This window comes from Callorhinus ursinus, unplaced genomic scaffold (assembly GCF_003265705.2).
Source record: "Callorhinus ursinus isolate GAN/ISIS: 27379988/994484 unplaced genomic scaffold, GSC_fseal_2.0 scaffold9, whole genome shotgun sequence".
Taxonomy (NCBI): Eukaryota; Metazoa; Chordata; class Mammalia; order Carnivora; family Otariidae; genus Callorhinus; species Callorhinus ursinus.
This window is the reverse complement of record NW_027397071.1, coordinates 58398306-58419556: the sequence shown is the minus strand read 5'-3', so window position 1 is coordinate 58419556 and position 21251 is coordinate 58398306. Positions and strand designations below refer to the sequence as shown.

At 52.9% G+C, this 21251-nt stretch overlaps 1 protein-coding gene across 3 annotated transcripts; it reads right to left on the bottom strand.

Moving 5' to 3' along the window:
- Window positions 1-219: 219 nt before the first annotated feature.
- On the bottom strand, window positions 220-21195 carry CYB5RL (cytochrome b5 reductase like). Of its 3 annotated transcripts, none has more exons than XM_025871696.2 (7): window positions 21146-21195; window positions 18031-18322; window positions 17021-17169; window positions 13887-13974; window positions 10045-10191; window positions 6584-6787; window positions 220-2982 (listed from the first exon to the last, which is right to left on the bottom strand). In XM_025871696.2, exons 2-7 carry the CDS (start codon window positions 18223-18225, stop codon window positions 2779-2781), a joined length of 987 nt encoding a protein of 328 aa, XP_025727481.2. In that variant the 5' UTR covers window positions 18226-18322; window positions 21146-21195; the 3' UTR covers window positions 220-2778. The 3 variants fall into 3 exon arrangements, with proteins under 3 accessions (XP_025727481.2, XP_073752809.1, XP_025727482.2); XM_073896708.1 differs by having other exon boundaries at window positions 10045-10149; XM_025871697.2 differs by lacking the exon at window positions 10045-10191.
- Between the last annotated feature and the right edge of the window lie 56 nt (window positions 21196-21251).

The window sequence follows — 21251 nt, the reverse complement described above, 5'->3', positions numbered from 1 at the left end:
AGAGCTGGGGGCGAGGGGCCAAGGATAGAAAGTAAGTTTGGAGAGGCAGGCAGGGCTGCGACGCTGTGTCCTAGGGCAACAGGGAGCCACTGAAGGATTTTCAGCAAGGGAGTGACAGGCTCAGATCAGCAGGAGATCTGCTGTTCAACACTGCACCTCCGGTCAACAATAATGTACTGTGCACAGACTCTGTTAGGAGGATAGCTCTCATGTTAAGTGTTCTTTTTTTTTTTTTTTTTTTTTTTAGTGTGATGAGGTTTAATTTTTTTCTAGAGAATGGAGAGGGGTTGTGGGAGCCTAGATGAAATGCTCTTAAACTGTCCTGGAAAAGTCAGGGAAGGCTTCCTGGAGGAAGAGGCATCTAGGGTGGGACTTGAAGGATGAATAGCAGTTGGACCACGCACAGGCTCCAAAGGCCTTCCAGAAAGTGGTCCCTTTTCTGTTCAGAGAGTTGCTGCTATTCTTTTCTTCGATCTCCTGTTGAGTTCGTAGGTGTTCAGAATGGTTTGATCCCTATTCAGCTGAATTCCTGGGACCAGACGAAATTTAGATCTCCTACTCCTCCGCCATCTTGCTCCTCCTCTCTCTCCTATTAAGTGTTCCTATCAGAGTTGCAAAACCAGGTCTGGCGGCAGTACGGAGTGCGTGAGGGAAGAGGCTGGGAGACCAGCGAGGGGAACATAGAAGAGCTGCAGGCAAAATACTGAGGGGGCCAAACTCAGGCGGGCGTCCTTTGGCTGCCATCACCCTGATGGCATGCCCCCCCCAATGCCATGCAGTAGGTGTGGCTTCATCAGGAGGGATGGGCAGAACTGGCTAGCCAACAGAGCCTTGCCTCCAATTCAGACAGTCCATCCTCACACACCCCAGCCGGTCCCCTTCTAAGGCTAGCTTACCATCTTGCAAGGCAGGAGCTTTCCAGTCTCTGGATGATACGAGCCTTTTGGCATACTGGTATCAAGGGCATGGCTGGGTCTTCACCATCGTCCCATGATAAGAGACCCCACTGTACCCAGACTGTCTGGACGCCCTGTGAGGTGAGGGGAGGGGAGGGTGGCACGTTCTAGGACAAGAGGGGCTGATGGTTATCAGTGAGTGGCTGTGTCTAATGTCTAAACACCCAACATACAAAATGGGACAAAGACACAAAAGAACCGCCCCAGACCTTCATTTCTTACGTGGGGACTCCCTACCACCCCTAAGTCTGAGTGTGAAACCTCTGGCACCCCCAGATGCCCACCAGGGTTATTTCTTGGACATGGCCCAGCTTGGAGATGTGCCTGCAACTTTTTGGGCCATGCAGGAAAACCCTCTCACAAATGGAGGTGACCGCAAACCCTGATATATTAATGGGATGAACACAAAACTGCTCTAGTTGCAGGGAGTCTGGAGACCCCACGTGGCTGTCCCCTCACTGCTGCCTTGCCCGGAACCCTAGTGTCCTATGGAGCCCGGTGTGAAAATCACCGGTTACCTCAACTCTCCATACAGGTGCCATCAGGGGACCTGGCTTCTCATGCCAGCTCTGCAGCGAACTGTTTGACCTTGGGCACGTCTCTTCGCTTCATGGGCCTGGCTGTCCCCGTTCGCACAATGAGTCTAATAGACGGGATGGCTTCTGGAGTCCCGAACTTTAATCTCTGGTGTGAGGAGGGCTGCGATTTCACGACCATAAAGTTCTAACTGAGTCCATGGTCCTCTGATTCTGAGATTTCATGGCTTACTATTCCAATTCCGGGAGCGCCCGCAGCCAGCCCCAGCTGAGGCAGCACGGTGGAGGCCAGGCAGTGGAAAGCAGGATTCATTATGGAGCGCCAGGTCCGAGGGGAGGGCTTGCCCCACGCAGGATGGAGGGACGCGGTGGGGAGGGCAGTGGGGGTGGAGCGGAATCAGCAGTGGCTCAGTGGGCAGAGCAGGGAGAGGGACCCAGGTCTCCTGACTCCTGCTCTATCTTTAGATCTCCATAGCAACCGTCACCAGGGCTCCTGAGCTGAAGGCAGGCTGAGCTGGCTGCCTACAGGAGGGAGGGGTGTTCGTTTCTGTACCTCTTTTGCTCAGGAAAGGACTCTGGAATGGGCTCTTGAGCCAGGGAAGGGAGACTGAGAGCGAAGCTGTTTGCAGTAGGAAAGGCCTGGGCCCAGTACAAAATAAAGGTAGTCCAGGGCCCACCTTGCCCAGAGAATGTGATCAGGTCACAGAACCTGAGACCGCTGTGTCAGGCTTGAGGCACAGGAGATACGTAAGGCAAGTTCCTCCTCCAAACAGCTCTTAGCTACCCCTATGGTCATTCCCTAAACACTCCGCAAGCAATGCATCTGAGCCAACCCTGAGGCCACAGCAGGGACACGCAGCTTCCAGGGAAAGCAGGTTTTAGAGCAGGCATTTCTAGGGCAGGTGGGATGGGAGTCCCCAAGCCCTCCAATCTGAGGCACCTGGGAAGCTCCTCCTGCACCTCCTCCTGCCGACTCCTACTCATCCTGGGGCTTGGCATGGACCAGGCTTTCTCCCTGGAGTCCTCCCGGACTCCCATGCCCCCTCCCTGGGGCTCCTGCAGCCTCATCTTCCCTCCACACAGCAAGATGTCTGCCTGAGGGAGTTGGCAACCTTGGGAGGTAGGGGAGAGCTGCAGGTGCACAGAGGTAAAGACATTCACCTGTTACCCGGCCAGTGAGCGGTGGGGCCTCAGACCTGCACTCCATGTCTTCTGATTTCAGTCTGTGCTTCTTCCAGTGTTCTAGTGGCAGGACCCTGGCCTGGGCTTTGAAAGGGAGGCCAGGGCTAGAAGAGGTAGTAGGAGTCCTTGGCCAGGCCTGCGCACAGCAGGCACCTGGCCATGTCCTTGGTAAACTCTGCTGAGCCACAGACCAATGCAAATGGCTTTCTGCGACAGGAGCCAACCAGCTCTTCAATCAGGCCCTGGGCCAGGCGGCCAAAGCAGGTCTTCTCCCGGTAACTCCAGGGAAGCTTCTCCAGGGAGTTCTCCTGAGACAATGAGAAATCATGCATGTGACTACTGGGAAGTCTTCAGAGTTCATGCAGATCACTGTCGAATGAGGAAACTGAGGCAGAGGGGTGGGAAGGCAACCTTCAGCTAGCCCTACCACAGGCCAGGGACTTCTTGGCACCGGGGCTCTGATTACCCTCATAACAAGCCCGGGGGTGGGGGGATGCTTATCCTCCCATGACAGGGGAGGCACAGGGAGGAGGGGGCGCATCCCAGGACACGCAGAGAGGCAGGCCCCACCACTTCTCGCTGCCTCTCAGGGGCCACTGTCCCTGTCACTCCAGGGGGATGTTTTCTCCCCAAGACTGGGGGTCTCCCAGCACCTTTGTAAGGCTGCCCGTCACCATCACCCTGGGAGTGTAACATGTGTTCATGACCTTACTGATGGAACAAGTACTGCCTGAGGGCCACTCTGTGCCCGGCACGGTGCTAGGCACTGGCATGTGGCGGCTGCTCAAATCAGACAAGCCTCCTGGTCCCGCTCTGGCTGCGTGTGTCAGGGACCCTAGGCAGCAGTGCCTTAACTGAGGGGGGCATGCTATTTCTCACATAAAAAGGCTGGAGGTAGGATTCCAGGGTGCACGGTGCCCGAGTGACCCAGGCGTCTTTCTGCTCTTCCAGCCTTCGCTGGTGGCTTGCTTCTTCGGGATTACGAAAGAAAAGCTCCACCTCCAGCTTACTTGGCGGAACTTCTCTTTTTTAAGTGAACGTTCCATTGAAGTACAATACGTACAGAAAAAGCGCACAAATCAGTAAGTATATGTAGTCTGGAGATTTCTAACGGAGACAAGACACCATGCAACCAGCATCTAAACAAACAAAAACAGAACAGGACCATCCCCTCTGCAGACCCTATTAAGGCGAGCTTCTAAGCTTCTGGGGCTAAGCAGAGAGATGCAAAGGAGAGAGGGGGCTGGAGTCTAAGCTCTGCCACCATGTCCCAGCTGAGTGACCCTGACTTCTGTGAGCCACTGTGACAGGTGTAGGCCTCCCCTCGGGCACACTTCACAGCACCTCGGAGGCCCGTGCCGCAGAGCTCCTCTGACTCCAGGGGCCCTCTAAAGACACCGCTACTGTGCTCACAGGGAGTCCGCTCTGATGATCTGGATCTTCCCACACCCCCTCCATGCTCTGACCCACCCAAAGGGTCCTTGTGGGCCAGCGGCCTCCCCTCTCCCTCCCGCTGCCCACTTCCCACAGGCTAGTTTAGTTTGGCATAGGCCCCCTCCCCCAACTGCACACCCAGAGATGCAGTGGGTCTGGTTGCTGCCCAGGTGGGGTGGGGGACCCATAATCAGGGATGGCGCCGCAGGGTAGATGCTGTCAAGGAGGAGAGTCCCGGCTATGACAGCAGAAACACCTACGCCAGTCTGGGGGCTCTGGGGAAGTTTCCCGGATAGAGTCCCACCCCAGCAGAGAGATGTGAGGGGTGGGTAGGTGTTCAGTGAACAAGTGGGGAAAAGTGCTCCTGGAAGGGGGAACAGCACCAGCACACGCAGGCCCGGCAGCCAGAAGAGCACGGTGCCCTTGCAGCGTGACCAGCAGACCGTGGCGCCGGGACATGCCAGGAGGGTGGGCCAGGAGACGAGCCCACGGAGGTTCGTGCAGCCGTGCGGGCTGGGCCGTCATCCTGAGAGCGGTGCAGAGCCAGGGAAGGGCTGGAAGCAGGGTGGTGGTGGGGGTCAGTGTTGCCCTTTGGCTGCAAGATGAAGGGCCAACTAGCAGGGAGTGGCTGGAGGGGGAGATCTGTGGGACCGCTGTGGCTGCAGCCTGGGCATGCCAGGGAGCATCCTAGGTCAAGGAGGCACCTCTCAGTCCATGGCCTCTCACCTGCCCCTGCCTTTGACAGCCAGCCCACTTGCCTGCCCAGCCCCAGGCCACTGGCCTCATCAGAGCCCTGAGCCAGGGCTGAGGGCCCTTTATTGCTGGTCAACTTTAACTCTGCCCTCAAGCCCAGGCTCAATGCCAGCCCCTCTGTGAAGCCCTCCCTGCTTGCCGCCAGCATCGTCAGCACCCTCCATGTGTCACCTCTCCCTGTGCTGTCTTATACCAACAGGCAGGAAAAGCAGGGCGTCTGGAGCAGGACCACCTGGGTTCACACCTAACTCTCCACCAACTTAGTCAAGGTTCTTAATCTCTCTGTGCCATCTCTACAAAATGGGCATGATGGTAGGACAAGCCGTCTAAGACTGTGGTGGGATTAAATGATTTAGCACACACAGAGTGCCTAGAACAGTGCCAGGCACGGAGAAAGTGCTCAGTGAAGCCATCCCTGTGGCTGTCTCCCCACAGAAAGGTGAGTGCCTGGAAGGCAGGGGGCAGGTCCTCCTCATTTGCCTATCCCGGGCACCTGGCATGCGGTCAGGGAACAGGAAGGCTGATCAACAGCTGGGTGATTCTGCCACTCTTACCACCTTCCTTGAGCTGGCCCTCGAGCGGAGCTGACAGGGCCGCCCCGTGCACACAAGAGTTGGGCTGCACACTAACCTTTGCTTCATACCCCGGCCTTCGGCACTTCCTGCTGCTGCAGATGCTCACCTAGCATGGTCCTCCTCATGGTCACGCCACTGAGTCTCCAGTCCCATGCAGAGGCCCACAGAACCTGGTCACTGAGGATCCCAGACCCCTGGTACTGGGAAGGGAAACCCGGTTTCCTGACACCCCCCACCCAGTCATGATGGGGAAGATCACGCCAGTCTTCAGGGACACTCTAAAGCTGCCTCAAGTAGGAAACTGATGAGAAGGGTGCTCCAAAGTACTGGGCAGTGAGGCCGACCCTGAGCAACACAGACCAGAGGGGAGGCCCCAGCAGGGAGCCCAGCCCTGGGGGCGCACGGAAGAGAAATAAAGTTGCAGACCAAGGGGAAGGCAGCTCAGGGCCTGGCTTCGCATAAGGAAGGAGATGGGCCCTGACTGTGGGCCAGAGGGGAGGGAGCGGGCAGGTGGCCTGAGTGCATGCAGGGAGGAGGAGTCTGAGGGGCAGGGTTGCTTCTAGTTCAAGTATCTGCAGCCTGGAGAGTCTGGAAGCAGCTTTCCTCCCGAGCAGGGCCAAAGTGCTGGGGGAGGGGCCCAGATAAATGCGGTGACCCCAGATCCGCTTGCTCACCAATCACTGATGGCGTGCGTGTCTACTCCGTGCCTGGCACCCTGCCCAGCACCGAGGAGCACCTGGTGATCCAGACACATGATCCCCGCCCCGAAGGAGCCTATCCCGGCCTTGGGGACATCTGCGGCCTGGCCCACTGACTCCACATGCAGGCCCCCAGCCTGTATACCTGGTGAGGCCAGGGGGGATCGGGCAGGCAGTAAAGCATGGTGGGGAGCTCCAGTCCTGGCTTCACCCCAGCCAGCAGCACGGACAGGCCAGCACCTTCACCTCTTGAGCGTCAGTTCCTGCATCCACACACACCAAATGGAACCAGACCTGCTTTCCTTGCGGGCACAGGGTGGCAGTTCCCACTGGCAGCAGGGATTCCTACTGTGGCCCCTGAGGAAGGGAGGCCACAGCAGATCCTCAGGACGGGTGCAAGGGGCCGGCACAGTCTCAATCAGGGAAGGAAGTCAGCACGCTGGGCTCACCTGGCTGAGGACAAAGAAGGTTCGGACGTTCCAGAAACGGGCCTGCTCCTGGAGGAAGGTCTTCAGGTAGATGCCCTCAAAGGTCTTAAAGCAGCAGACCAGGGTGACAAAGGTCTCGTCCTCTGCATTGTCTGTTATGCTCTGCAGGATGGGCACCATGGGGGCCAGGCCAGTGCCTGAAGCTAGCATGAGGAGCTCACCGTACTGGGGAACAGAATGGGGAGATGACAGGCCTCAGCCCACCCACAGCACAGCCCTTCCTGGGGGTCCCACCCATCTGAGGTCCCCTCTCTACGTCCTCTTGTGAAAGTCTACAGCTTGTGAGGTCTGTGTCACAGAAATCATGGAATCTGGAGACTGAACAGGAACATAAAACGGTGTAGCCCATCCTACAAGTGGCTCAGTTGCTCTCTTGTCCATCTCCACAGGACTTTGCTAACACACTTCCCTTGACAGGGAGCCCACTACCTCCCAAAGCAGTTTGCTCTGCTATAGGCTGACTCCCCTTGCCGGAGAGGTCTTTCCACCTCACGCTGAGCTGAAAGCTGCTCCCGCCAAAGCCTAGTCCACCACCCCTATCCCAGCTCTGCCCTCTCGGCTGCCTTCTCTGCCCCAGGGCAGCCCTGTAGAGATCCGAGGGCCCTGGCATGGATCCCTGAGCCTGCTCTTCCCTAGACTGAGATACTTACTATACATAAGCGCCCAGCACAGTGCTGACACAGAAGAACCATGCAATGAAAGTGAATTTCTTCCCCAAGAGGCCCCAATTCCATCAACCCATCATCGAATCCACGAAGCCATCTCCTGGCTCTAGGTCTCTTTAAGAGGCGTGATCTTATCTTCTTTAAGGTCAGTGCTTTAAAGGGTAGTGCCTGACCTATGCAGCAAGGTAGTCACCTCCTTCATTCTAGAGATTAGGCCTCTGGGAATGCAGTCCAAGTTTCCACTAGCTTTATCGACAGCTAGTGCATATCACACCGCTGCATGAAATACTTCCTCGAGTATCAGTCATGCAAACCTGGGTCTAAATCTTCAGCCATATGATCTGCCCAAGTGCTTTCACTTCTCCGAGCCTTGGTTTCCTCATGGGTAAAAAAAAAATAACAGCTCCTCCCCCACAGTAGCATGTGCCTCAGAATTGTCGTGGGGATTAAACGAGATGCCATCAAGATTCCTGGTGCGAATCCTGGTGCTCCACACTGTTGGACTCCTTCCCTCACCGAGCCCTGCTGCTGGCCGCGACCCCCTGTCCTGTGTGCCTGTCCCCAGCGCGCGCGCTCCTCCTCTATCCCCCAGCACCACTCGGGGTCTCTTCTGGACAGTCTTCCCTCAGCCAGGAGCATGTGAGGGGTCCTTCCTTTGCATCCCTACAGTCCTCTGTGCCCCCTCCTCACGACACCGGTCACGCTGTATTGCTACCATTGGTGTGGGTGTCTGTCCCCCATCACACGGTGAGCTTCTGGAGGACAGGGCCTTGTCCGCCCCATGTGTGGCCCCACATGGAGACCTGCGAATGTCTGGAAGGAACGCAGAGACAGATGCTCACGTGCCAGCCTCATGGCAGCCATGATAGCCATCTACAATGAAGACGACTACAGAGCAGCAAGACAGGGCCAGGGAGAGGGCCGGAGCAGCCCTGCGTCCCCACGGGCACAGAACCACGCCTCAGGCCATCCCAGCAGCCAAATGTTTCTGTGTGAGATGCCATCTCTTCTCCCTCACTGCCTGGCCCTACAACCTCTCAGGATGGGAAGTGCAGGGGCTCAGCAGGGCGGTTCTGTGGATGCAGGCAGGCCCCACCCAGAAGGGGCGGTCAAGACAACGTGCATCAGGTGTCCCCTCTAGGTCAGGGGGAAACAGGGACAATCCCGGTCCCTGCTCTCAAGAGCCTGGGGGACATGGGGACACCCTCAGCTAAAATGCAAGGCTAAGCAAGGTTGAAACTAGGCGCACGCTGCCCAAGAGTATTACAACCTGCACACCGTACACGTCTGTAAAGCAGGGGTAGCAGACCTAAGAGCTGTGGTGAGGAGAAAATAAAGTTTTAGCGTGGCAAGTGTGAACATCAGAGCCTGGCCCAGGTAGGCAGCACCACACACATGTCTCATAGTATAACAATACTATGGTAGTGGGTGCATGCACTTGTTACACACACGTACATGGGTGTGTACCGGGTGTTTCACCCGTGTGTGGAAGGGGAGCTGGAAAGCTCTCTGCCAAGGTAGCGAGACTGGTGTCACCGAAAGGTCCTCGCCAGAAAGCTGTGTGTCCTGTGCCCCAGGACTTGACGTACCGGACATCAGCCCAGTTGGGTAGCACTGGGAGCACTGGGTAGATGGCCTACAGGTATTCTTTCTTTTCTTCTTTTGCCTCTCTAAATCTGATTTTTTTTTTGGTAATGTAAATGTACTGTATTTGTAATAAGGAAAAAACCAATAAAAACTATTTTTATATTAAACAAAAATAATGGGGAGAAAGGAATGCTTCATTCTTTTTCATTTGCTTTTGTTTTGCTTTGTTTCCTAATTAGAAAAGTAATAGGTGCTCATTGTGGATGATTTGGAAGGTATAATGAAGAAAACAAAAATCACCCATAATTCTACCACCCAGAGCCGCTGACATTGCATTGCATTTTCTTTTCATATATTTTCTGTGCATTTAAACTTGGTTTCCCAACCTGTTGTATATTCAGTTTTGTTATATGCTTACAGCATAAGCGTATAACATCATTTATAAACATAATTTTAAAATCCAGGATAATATTCTATCAAGTACCTGTAACCCAGTGCACTTAACTCTTCCCCCATGGCTGGATATTCAGTTTCCTCCAATTTCCTGCTATTATAAATAAAGCCTCTGTGAACATGTGCACAAGAGGCAGCATTTGGATTCTTTCCACAAGACAGACTTCCAGGAGTGGAATTACTGGGTCAAAGGATTTGGAGATTCTTAAGACTCTTGGTACACACTGCCAAGCTTCCTTCCAGATATGCACCAACTGATGAGAAATTACTAATTCTTCCCAGGCACATCAGGGAAGGAGATGAACATGCCAGGAGAATGAGGGGAAGAGCCTTCAGGCTGGGGAGCAGTGGGCTCCCGAGCAGAGAGCTATGGGATGTATTTAAGAGAGTGGTCTCCATGGTTTTGTAGCTAGAATGTAAAAGTGGAAAGATAATCAGAGGGTCTGACGGCATAGGTGTCCTGAGTACCAAGTACGTGAGTGTGGATTTTCTAAGCAATGGGCCACCCCAGATAGTTCTAGAGCATATGCAGGCAGTTTTGTTTCTTAGTGCCCATTCCGTCTCCTCCCATGTCCAACCCCAAGGACACTCTTGGGATCGGGCTTGGGCTCAGGTAGAATGACACCAGTGCAATTCTACAGCCTGATACATGGAAACCGTGGTCCTGGAAGCTCAGACAGGAGGCGTCTCCCGAGAGCCTAGTGTGCTGGCACTGACCTGGTTTGCTTTATAGAAGAAATCGCCGAAAGGTCCTCGCCAGAAAGCTGTGTGTCCTGTGCCCCAGGACTTGACGTACTGGGACATCAACCCGGTCGGGTAGCACTGGGAGCAAACACAGGGGGATCTCACTGGAACACGTACATGCTGCCAATACAAACCACGTGAGCCACTAACGTGCAGCCCTTCCGGCAGGCCAAGCACCTGACAGGTGCTATCTTAGAGGATCCTCCTAGTCACCCCAGAGCTGGGACTGTCATTCCCAATTTTCAGATGAGGCCCAGAAGCTTCTCCAGAAAGGAAATGGTGAGACTGGGATAAGAACCACAGGACCGACAGCCTTACCTTCAGAGGTCTCAGACCCACACGACTACAGGGGCCCTGCACGTCAATCACTGAGTAAAGAACTGGGTATGAGATGATTAATGGCAATTGACACTCTCAGTATCAGGGAGACAACAGGGGGTGGTGGGGACTGTGGTAAACTGGTGAGTACATGAATGCTCCTTCTAAAGGAGGAAGTTGCTTTGCAGATTCCGGGATATAGTTTGTGGGGCTGATGATGCCCTATCTTCTGATTCTCTAAGAGGGGCAGGAGACCCAAATTTTCATGTAAAATCTCCCATCTTTGAAATGTCAGAAATTAATTCTAAATTTTAAAACACTATGTAGGCCCAAACCAAATATATTTCTGTGCTGCAATCAGTTTGCAGGCTACTCATTTGCAACCTCTGCGTTACCTGTCACTGTCTCCTGGCTGGCTGAAAAAAGTCAAAGTTGTGGAGGGGAATCCTTCATGGGGGTGGGCAGTCCACATTTCCTGCAGGCCTGCCCACTCTGGGCCAGGCACCATGCTGGGGCTGCAGGGAAGACAGCTAGACCGTAAGCTCCATGAAGGCAGCCAGTGCCTGAACCTTGGGAAAGACTTATAAATACCTCAGTGAATGAATGAATGAATGAATGAATGAATGGATCAATCAATCAATCCAGGTTCAAGACCTCTCCTCAAGGAGCTCACAAACTAGCAGTGATCAAAGTCTCATACACTCAAGGTAGAGACTACCTAATACCCCATGAAAAGGACAGAATGCTGAAAGAACCCTAAGGAGGTACAGTCACTTCCAATGGAGTAGGATCAAGGATGGCTACCTGGAGGAGGAGGCGTTTGAGCTGGATCCTGTAGGTTAGGCAAGGTTGCATTCACTAGGGACACCTCAGTGCCTACCTTCGGCTCAGGTCATGATCCCAAGGTCCTGGGATCAAGTCCCTCATCGGGCTCCTTGCTCAGTGGGGACCCTGTTTCTCCCTCTGCCTCTGCTGCTCCCCCTGCTTGTGTGCTCACTCTGACAGGTAAATAAATAAAATCTTAAAAAAAAAAAAAAGATTGCATTCACTAGGGATAGGAGCAGGAAGGCAAAGAGGGTTCTGGGCATCAGGTGTGGTATGGTCAAGGTAGGACAACCCAAGACACAGGAATGTGAGGGGGGAGGGGGAAGCTCTGATAGGACTGGAAGGGTGTCTGGAGTGAGAATATAATCAAGTTTGAAGGAGACTGGGCTTTGGTCACCAGACATGCTTTTAAGTACCCACAGCTACCTCTGGTAGCAGCTCTGACTTCGTTGGGTACCATATGCATAAAGCAAGGGAAGTCCTCAGCCCTCCTGCAAGAAGTCTGGGAGGGAGGTTACAGTTCTCCTCCTAACTTGCTGGAGGCTTGTCTCCGAGCACACCTGTTTTCTGGCCCCAGTCTTGGGGGGAGGCACAGCCCCAGCTGTGGCTTGAGCAGCCCTATGGCACAGATAGCACTTAAGGAGAAAGGAAGGATTCTTCTGTGTCTTCAGCACCCACACGGAGCCTGCTTAATACATACTTGTTAAACAGAGCTGACACTGAACTTCTGTTCTTCCGCATGGGATCACTTTACCCAAGGGGCCTTGGGACAGTGACATCATCATTCTGAGCTTCAGTTTCTTTATCTGTAAAGTGGGATAATATGATCTACTCTGCAGGATGGTTACGAGGTTATGAGGTTGAAAAGAGATGATGAATATGAAGAGCTGGAAAGAGTGCGTGGTGCCCAGAAGGTGCCTGAGAAATGGGAGTTCCTCCCTCTCATCCCACACGGGAGGGAAACCTAAAAAACCCGCCTGCCTTCCCAATTTGCAAAGACATTTCCAGCTCTTCCCAGCCAGCGGCTTAGGGATAATTAAGCAACTCTCTAAAGAGAGGCTTTCCGGTAAACGAAGGAGAAAATCAGCCTTGCAGCTGGGAGAGCTCCAGCTGCCCTGAAGAACTGTCTCCAGGCTTATCCTTTCAACAGAAACACACCCAGACAAGCAGCTTGGGGAAGCAGGCCATTTGGAGAGGATTTGTGGGATCTCCCAGACAAACAGTTGCGTGGAGAAGGGACCCCATCCAAGCTTCTGTGTGAAGGAATAAACACTCGGGCTTTGACGGAAGTCAGGGAAGGCAAGAGTCAAGACAGTGCTCGGGGCCTGGAGTCAGGAGGCCAGGCTCACTCACCGGCCACAATTCTTACTCCCTGTGGAGCCTGGGGCCTCCTGGGGTCTCAGTTTGCTTATCAATGAAAGGAGAATAATAATTCCCATCCTACAAGGGTGATAAAGGATGGGAAAGCTATTCTTAAATATCAGTGTTCCCTAGGATTCTGTTTGGGAAATGACGATGTCGACTATATATTAGGTTGACCTGTATGAACCCACTGTTTCTGTAAGTCAAAAATGTTAAGAGTATCAGAAGTTTCGTGTACTTCAATCTAATTATTTTTTGCACATAATTGGATCTTCAAGACCTCTTATACATCCAGTGCCGAGTCCTTGGGTCCTGGGGGGGGTGGGGGGGATTTGTACCCAGGCCATTTGTTCATCTCATCTCTGCCAAGGGCCCCACCCACCTCGGCTGCCCCCATGAGCACCCCTCCTCCTGCCCGTCAGACTGGGCACAGCTCCCATAGACCCTGTCTCACCCCTCCTTGCCTTTGGTCATCTGTCCAGGCTGAGGCCTGGAATGCCACTCCCTGCCACTGCCAATTTGTATTCCTTTTTCAAGGCCCAACTCCAATGCCCCGGCCCTTGTCTACTCCCTGAGAACGGGCTCAGGGTAGTTCCGTTCACAAGGTGCTCCACGCCCCACCTTCTGCCTGCTCACCCCCTTCTAGTCCGGGACAAGTGACTAACAAACAGCTCTCCCCGCTGTGCCTCTTTTGCCATTGTGCGTGCTCTTCCCGGCACAGAGAGCTTTGTCCCCACCCTTCCCTCCTGGTTCTCCACTCCTTCACTTCAACACGCAGCTCAAACTCAGCTTCTGCTAGGAAGGCCTGCTGCCTTCCCTGCACCCCAGCTGCCCTGAACTGGGTTGGGGCCTCCTGTCATGGCATCTATCCCATCGTCGTGCCCTGCCCTGCCCTGGTCTGGCCCCCTGTCCAAGGGTGGGCACTGTATCTGACTCCTCTCTGGAGCCCAGCAACCAGTGCACACAGCAGGGACCAGGCGACCTGGCTGCCCCTTCCCCCGGGCCCGGTGCTCGCTCTCCATGAATAGCTGAGAAAGCGCGAGGGAACAGCATAACCTTTCTCAGTCTGAGCCTCCTTTTCCTAAAATCAGTGTCTGTTGGGGCCTCAGGTGCCAGCCCCCCCACCCACCCCGGGAAAGAAGGAGATGGGAGAAGGCTTCCTTTACTCTCCCTGCTCTTTCCTCAAGCCAGCCTCCTCCCATGTGAACACTGGCTTTTCCCATATGGCTGGGCACTGCCCCATCCTGACCCAGCTGCTAAACGGAGTCCAGTCCATACCATCTTAAGGGCACCCACATGGGTCAGCTCACCTTGATTAAAACTTCAAAGTATCCTTCTGCGTTGGCAGGGCTGATGGGCGTATAGGCTCTCTGAATTTCTAAGCCATCCACCTTTCCTCTGGGAAAGAGAAGTATATGGTCAGGCAGTCAGCCAGGCATTCAACGATATGCCAGGCTAGTGAGAACTGGGGCCTGGTCGTCCCCAGTGGTCCTCTCTGAAGGTGGAGCAGAGGAAAGGGGCGCTGGGCTCCCCCACTGCCACGTGCTGGCTGTGAGACCCAGGCAGGTCACTGATCCCTTAGCTGCCCCTCTGTAAAGTGGGAACAACAATGTGTATCCCTGTAGTGTGGTTCTACTGGGATCACAGATGGGAAAGTCTTCAAAGAGTCCACTGATGATGTGAGCTGGTTTTAGGACATCACTATGGTGTTTCCTGACCTCTTCTTGACCACAGAATGAGAAAGATAAAGACTGTTAACGTTTATTAAAACACTTACTACCATGTACCAGGAGTGTCAGAATTAGAAGGATCCTCAAAGGTGCCCTAGTCCAAAGCCTGACCTCATGCATGAATCCTCTCTACGATGTTATCAACAATAGGGCCAGGATGATAATCACAAGTAATAATAGTAGCAGCCATGTTGTATCAAATAACTACTAGGCATCAAGCATATTGTGCACATTATCTCATTTAACAAATAATAACCCAGGGGCGCCTAGGTGGCTCAGTTGGTTGAGTGTCTGCCTTCTGCTTGGGTCGTGATCCCAGGGTCCTGGGATGGAGCCCCACTCCCTGTTCAGTGGGGATCCCGCTTCTCCCTCTACCCCTGCCCCTCCCCCAGCTTGGGAGCACACGCACTCTCTCTCTCTCTCTTTCTCAAATAAATAAGTAAAATCGTAAAAAAAAACAAACAAACAAAAAAACCCTCAAAAACCCCAATAACCCACATGAGGAAACTAAGGCTTAGGATGTTACTTGCCAGAGGTCATACAGCTAAAATTCATCCTTAGCTCTGACTCCAGAGCCGGGTTCCTCACACAACACCTCAGAGCTTCCCAGGAGCACCCAGGCACTCCTCTTTTGAGTCCTGCTGTGTGCAAAACTTTCTTTTTTTTTTTTTTTAAAGATTTTATTTATTTGAGAGAGAAAGAATGAGAGATAGAGAGCACGGGAGGGAGGAGTGTCAGAGGGAGAAGCAGACCCCCTGCTGAGCAAGGAGCCCGATGCGGGACTCGATCCCGGGACTCCAGGATCATGACCTGAGCCGAAGGCAGTCGCTTAACCAACTGAGCCCCCCAGGCGCCCCTGTGCAAAACTTTCTTCTTGGACATGTGGAAAGATTAAAAAGGCCCCATCCTGGGGCGCCTGGGGGGCTCAGTTGGTTAAGCGTCCAACTCTTGGTTTTGGCTCAGGTCGTGATTGGCTCACTCAGGTCATGAGCGATTTGGACTCTGCTTGAGATTCTCGCTCTCTGCCCCTCCCCCCCCCAGTCACGCATGCGCACTCTCTCTCAAATAAACAAATCAATCTTTAAAAAAATAATAAAAAATTGAAAGGTCCCATCCTAATGTATCAAAAGCGGGAAGCTAGACTGAAATAGTCAAGAAATGCTTGGGGGACACACAAGGAAATAACAGACACAACCTGTGGCGTGGCGTGGATGCGAAGAGCACTGTGACCCCTGCTGTCACAGAGGTAAATGCGGACATGCTCCAGGCCGAGGGGCCGCGCTCATCCGGGGGCTTCAGGAGACCTCCTGGAGCTTTTGTCACCCTCCTGGGTATGAAAGAGGCAGGCCACCAACAGGTGGAAGTGGTGACAGGACAGGAAAGAATTCCGGGCAGAGGGCACAGCCTGGGCAAAAGCTTAGAGGCAGGAAATGCAGAGCAGGTCAGGAACTGGTGAGTGGGTCACGAGGCTGGGGCAGGGCGCAAGTGTGAGGGAGGAGCAGTGAGAACCCGGTGGGAAAGGAAGCTGGAGCCTTGGAAGCCTCCTTGGCTCACCAGAAGGGAGCGACATGGTTAGCTCCACGTGTTAGGAATGTCGCTGGGGCAGCAGAGAGGGTGGAGAAGAGGGGCCAAGCTAAGGGCAGGGGGTGCTGGGCATCCCTGACTTACGGATGGAAGGTCGCATGGGGCTGTGACTTGCCCTGGAGCCACTGGGATAGTGAGCTTTCCTAACAGCCAGCCAGGCCACAGCCCGGGCACACTGTGCACCAACACCAGGGGTTGGCATGAGGCAAGTGGCTACAGTGTGACCGGTAGGAAGACACTCTCCTCGTCCTCTGCCCGCTTTCTGGTCCCTCCCCTCCTTGCCGATACCACAAATGCTGCAGTTGCCAGGGTTCGGTCCTCTGTCCTTCCCTCTTTCCATACCACATATGCCCCCAGATGGCGTCCAGGTGCCGGCTGATGACTCCCACACTCACATCTAGAGCTCATCTCTCTCTGCTGAGCCTCACACCCAGAGTCAACCATCTAGCAGATGCCTCTACCTGCAGATCCCAAAGGCCCTTGTCCCTGGGCAGGTTGGGGGGGTGGTGGTGCAAGGGGAGGGGATTAAGGTTGGGGGAGAGAGTAGCCAGAGGCTGGGAAGAGGAAGGACCTTCAGAAGAGTGGTAGAGTGTAGCTGGGGAGCCAGGCTGTCTGGGTTTAAAGCCTGGCTGCAGGAGTTACAAACTGTGTGATCCTTGGCAAGTCCCTTATTCTCGAGGACAAGCGTCCTTCTTCTCAACTGGCACTAATATTAGATTAATACCACAGACTCTAGAGCCAGATTGCTGGCCTTCAAATCGTGGCTCCACCATTTCCTAACTGTGTGACCTTGGGCAAGTTACTGAACCTCTCTGACTTCAGTTTCCTCTTGTGAATAATAACGGTACCTACGTACAGGGTTTTGTGAGGATTCAGTGAGTTCCTAGGTGTGAGCATGCAGAACTGTGCATTGGAGAGTAAATGCTACAAAAGTGTTTGCCGTTACTGTTGCTGCTGTCGGTTGTTATGAAAACACAATCCCAGAATCCTCTGAGTCAGGTAGCACTACATTTATCTTAAAGGTGATAAATGGAGGCTTAAGGGAGGCTAAGCAAGTTGTCCTTGGCCACACGGCAAGCAAATGGCAAAGCGGGGCTGCAAAGCTTCGGCCTCCCACTCTCCAAGTGTACCGTAGGATGAGGTGCTGGCCAGGCCGCAGGCTGAACTGGCAGTTCCTGGGTAGTGCAAACCGAACACAGTAAGTGTCCTCAGTGAGTCTGTCCACGGCACTGATGCGGAAGGCCAGGAAGGTCTCTGGGCTCAGCTTGGATGGGCAGCTCTGCAACAGGAAAATACCCAACAGCTAGGACCTGGGGCACAACAAACACCCAAGCAGCCACAAGCACCTTTCTCGCTCCCCACCCCTGACAGGCTATCTTTGTGGGAAAGTTTTCCCTATAATAGAGAGTAGTCCTGCCTCACCTCCCTTTCATGCTCTGATCTAAGAAGGCCCAAGGTTTTCACACTCATCTCCCCCTGCTCAGAAGCCTTCCGCGGCTCCTTCAGCCCCAGGATAAAGTGCAGCCTCCTTGGCTGGACACTGCAGGGCCCTGTGGACGAACCTCAAGCCTCATTTTCTCTTCCATGCATCAGATGCCAAACTTTTCTCTGTTCTCCCAAGAATACCCTGCTGCTTCCTATCTGAGAGTCTTTATTTGCTCGAGCTGTGCCCTTTATCCAGAACACTCATCTCCAATGTATGAAATACCTATTCATCCTTCAAACCTGCTTAAAATCCAGATCTGCAGAATTTAGAAACTGATGGGACCTTAAGATGCTCTAATCCAATATCCTCGTTTTCCATGTGGGGGAACTGAGGCCTGAGTGGTAGTGGCTTACTTGTCCAAGGTCACACCCTGAGCAGAAATTCAGATTCACGTCTTCTAAGTCTCAGCCCACTGCCTTTAACATTCCACCCCCCTGCACCTCCTCCAGGAAGCCTTCTCTGAATGTCATGACTCACAGATCTCTCTCCTGTAAAATGCCCAAACCTCCTTCACTCCTGGGATGACCCCACGCCCAGCTCTGGGTCAGGTTTTGAACCTGGACCTCTCTGCCGTGCAGAGTCACTGTGCAGGGCAGGGGCCAGGCTGACACTGCCACCCCGACCCGTCTTGTCTGAGGAGCAGCCCTCCCTCACCTGGGACTCCTCCCCACTGAGCAGGCTCCTGTCCTTGCTGGCTCGGGCTGCCTCCCACCTTGCCAGCTCTCGGTGATAGAGGTCAAACACACAAGGTGAGCAGCCACTGCCACAGCACTGGGAGGGCAAGGGCTCCACCGGCCGAAGCTGCAGCCAGGCTTCCTCATCGGCATCCTCCTCCCTCTCATCCATCATCAGTGGGGCTTGAGCAGCTTGGGAGGGACAACTTGGTGCTCTTCCCACAAGAGGTCTGACTCCGTGAGGCCACGGGCCCGGGCCCTCCCTCTTTGGCCTGAGAGAGGGAAAACATGTGGGTTACACTCTGGTCAACCTTGATTGCTCCCATTCTCCCTGAGGCCTGCAGGTGCCAAACTGTGTGAGCACTGGGTCAGGGACAAATCAACCCTGAGACCTGCTGCCTGGCAGGGGAGGCAGGCAGACAGGGCGCAATGATCAGAGCTGGTGCCCAAAGTTCCTGACTTCTTCCTCTGCTTTGAGTGCTGGATTAAGCACTTCACATAGAAGAGCTCACTGAATTTAAAAATATTTTAAATGATAAAATACAATAGTTACGTACAATTTAATAATTATCAAAACTATTAAAATTAAGTTAAAATGTTAGAAAGGAACATCTTTGTAACTACCACGTAGTAAAGTACAAAGAACCTGGCTAGCAACCCAGAAGCCCCTCATACGTGTTCCTTCCTGATCACCTCCCATCCCCCACAAAGTAACCATAATCCTGACCTTTGGTATAACCATTCCCTTGCTTTTCCTTAGTTTTGCCACCTTTGCATACAAACTTAACCACTATAGTTCAGCTTTGCCCAGTTTTTACCTTTACGTCAACAGAATCATTTCTTTTTTAAATAGTATTTTTTTTAGATTTTTTATTTATTTTTGTGAGAGAGCGATGGAGCATGAGTGGGGGGAGGGGCAGAGGAAGAAGCAGATCTCCCTGCTGAGCAGGGAGCCCGATGCAGGACTCGATCCCAGGACCCTGGGATCAAGACCTGAGCCCAGAGCAGATGCTTAACCAACTGAGCCACTCGGGCACCCCTTGTATCTGTTTTCTTTCATTCAGGTAAGTCACCCACCAAATTGCTGCATTTCATTTAATCTTTATAATGAGGCTGGTACTAGAGATGTCATTTTTTAAACGGGAAAACTGGGGTCGGGGGGTTTAATAACTCACCCAAGGTCCCCTTACTCCTAAAAGACAGGGAAGCCCCGTTTCTCGGTTACCAATCACTTCCCATGATTCCTAACCTTTAAGACCTTTACTACTTTTCCTCCTTCCCATGTCCATTTACACTGGAGCTTCCCATGGTCCCAGAGGATGTGCTTCCAGTCTCCCCCTACACCATCCATCAGCACACCTGCCACCAGCTCTGATCACACCAGTCTCCCGCTTAGCAACCTTTAACAGTTCCCCGATTGCCTCCTGGCTCAAATCCAGTCTCCTTGCCTGGTGCCCCAGGCTCCTTCTGATCAGAACTTGTCCAAATCCTCTTACCACTTGGTTTTAGAAGGGCAGTCCCTCTGTGTGCAATACTCTTATACAAGAAAGGGTTTGGTTTCAGAAAATTTGGTTCCACTGTTCATGAGCTCCATGACTTCAGGAAGTTTTAGCAGGCTGTAACCCCCTTGAGGGCAAGGATGATGTCTTATTCTTTCTGTGTTCTACCACCAAGCACAAGCCTGGCATATGGAAGGCTCCAGTGAATGGTGAGCGCTCATTTAGTTTATAGATAAGGTCTGAGAGCCAGGCACAGTGTTAGGTGCTGGGACACAAGACATAAATAGGACATGGGCTCTCTACCTTTATAGAGCTTGCAGCCTAGCATGGTGTTATATCAATTCAACCCCTTTTTATTTTGTGCTATGGACCAGGTATGTATGGTGAGTGAATGAAGTCTGGAGCCCTCTTTATGCTTTTTTTACTCCTGCAGTTTTTGCAAGGTAAGTGAGAGAAGGGAAAGCTCTGTTAATTGTAAATTGCAAGATGGCATGAGGGTTATTCCTACCAATATTTGCCTTAAACTTACCTTCTCCATGTCTTCATTACCCTACTTTCTTTGGTATATTGGAAATTGGCAGGGAAGTTGGCCAAGTCTGTCATGAACTTTAAAGACCTGATTTCTGCCTCCTCCTAGCCTCCACCTCTTCAGTCTAAGAAGCACTATCTTTAAGCCCGGTCTTGACACATGCAGTTGTTCTCTGGTGGGATGATTCTCCCCACCCTTCAGGCCTTCCTTAAAGGTCACTTCCTCTCAAAGACCCACCCTGAACCTCCCCTTTCTCATTCTCTATCAAGTGTTCTATTTATTTCTGTTGTGTATTGATTGATTTAGCATATACTTACTAGTGCTAGGCACTGCTCTAGGTGCAAGGGATAGAGCAGTGAGGAAGCAAAACCCCCTGCACTCATAGAGTTTACATTCTGGTGGAAGAGACAGTCATTAGACAAGATCAAAATGTAAAACGCGACATTTAGTGTTAAGTGCTAAAAAGAGAAATAACTGGGGAAAAGAAATAGGAAATACATGTGCGTGTTCCAATTGCTTATTTATTGACTTTACTTGCTTTCTGCCCATACGCTCTACATTCCATAGCTATTTTATTCACCAACGCAAACCCTATGTTCACCACAGCGACGGACACACTGCAAGCGTTTGATAAATTGGTGTTGGCGCAAGGAGCAAAGAACACCTCCAGAGCTCAGGCCTGCTTCTAGGAGGCAGACAGGGAAACACCGAAGAAAAGGGAGGAAACTAGCTCCCTCTTGACGCTGGGAAAGGGGCGCGCAGTCGGTGCAGCGCTGGTGTGGTGGGCAGGGCCACTCTTGGGCTCGGGGAGGGGCAGCGGTCAAGGCTCCGCAGCAGTGAGAAGTGGGAGGTGAGGCAAGAGACTTCAGTGCACCCACTACGGGCCGGGCGCTGTGCAACTTACGCACTTCTAACCCATTTTTACAGTGAGGGACATTGGGGCTCGGAGAGAAGTGCCCTGCCCAAGCTTCAACTGCCTGTAAGCGGTCAAGGGTGCCCTAAATTCAGGTTTGAAGTACTGGTATTCTAGACCTGGTCCTACCCTAGCATCTATCAAGACCACTCACCTACACACCTGCGCCTCCCCTCGAGAGACGTTCCTCCAGGTGCCGCCCCCCACCCCGGGAGGCGGGAAGCGCATAGCGGGTCTCACCTATGAGAAAATGAAAATAG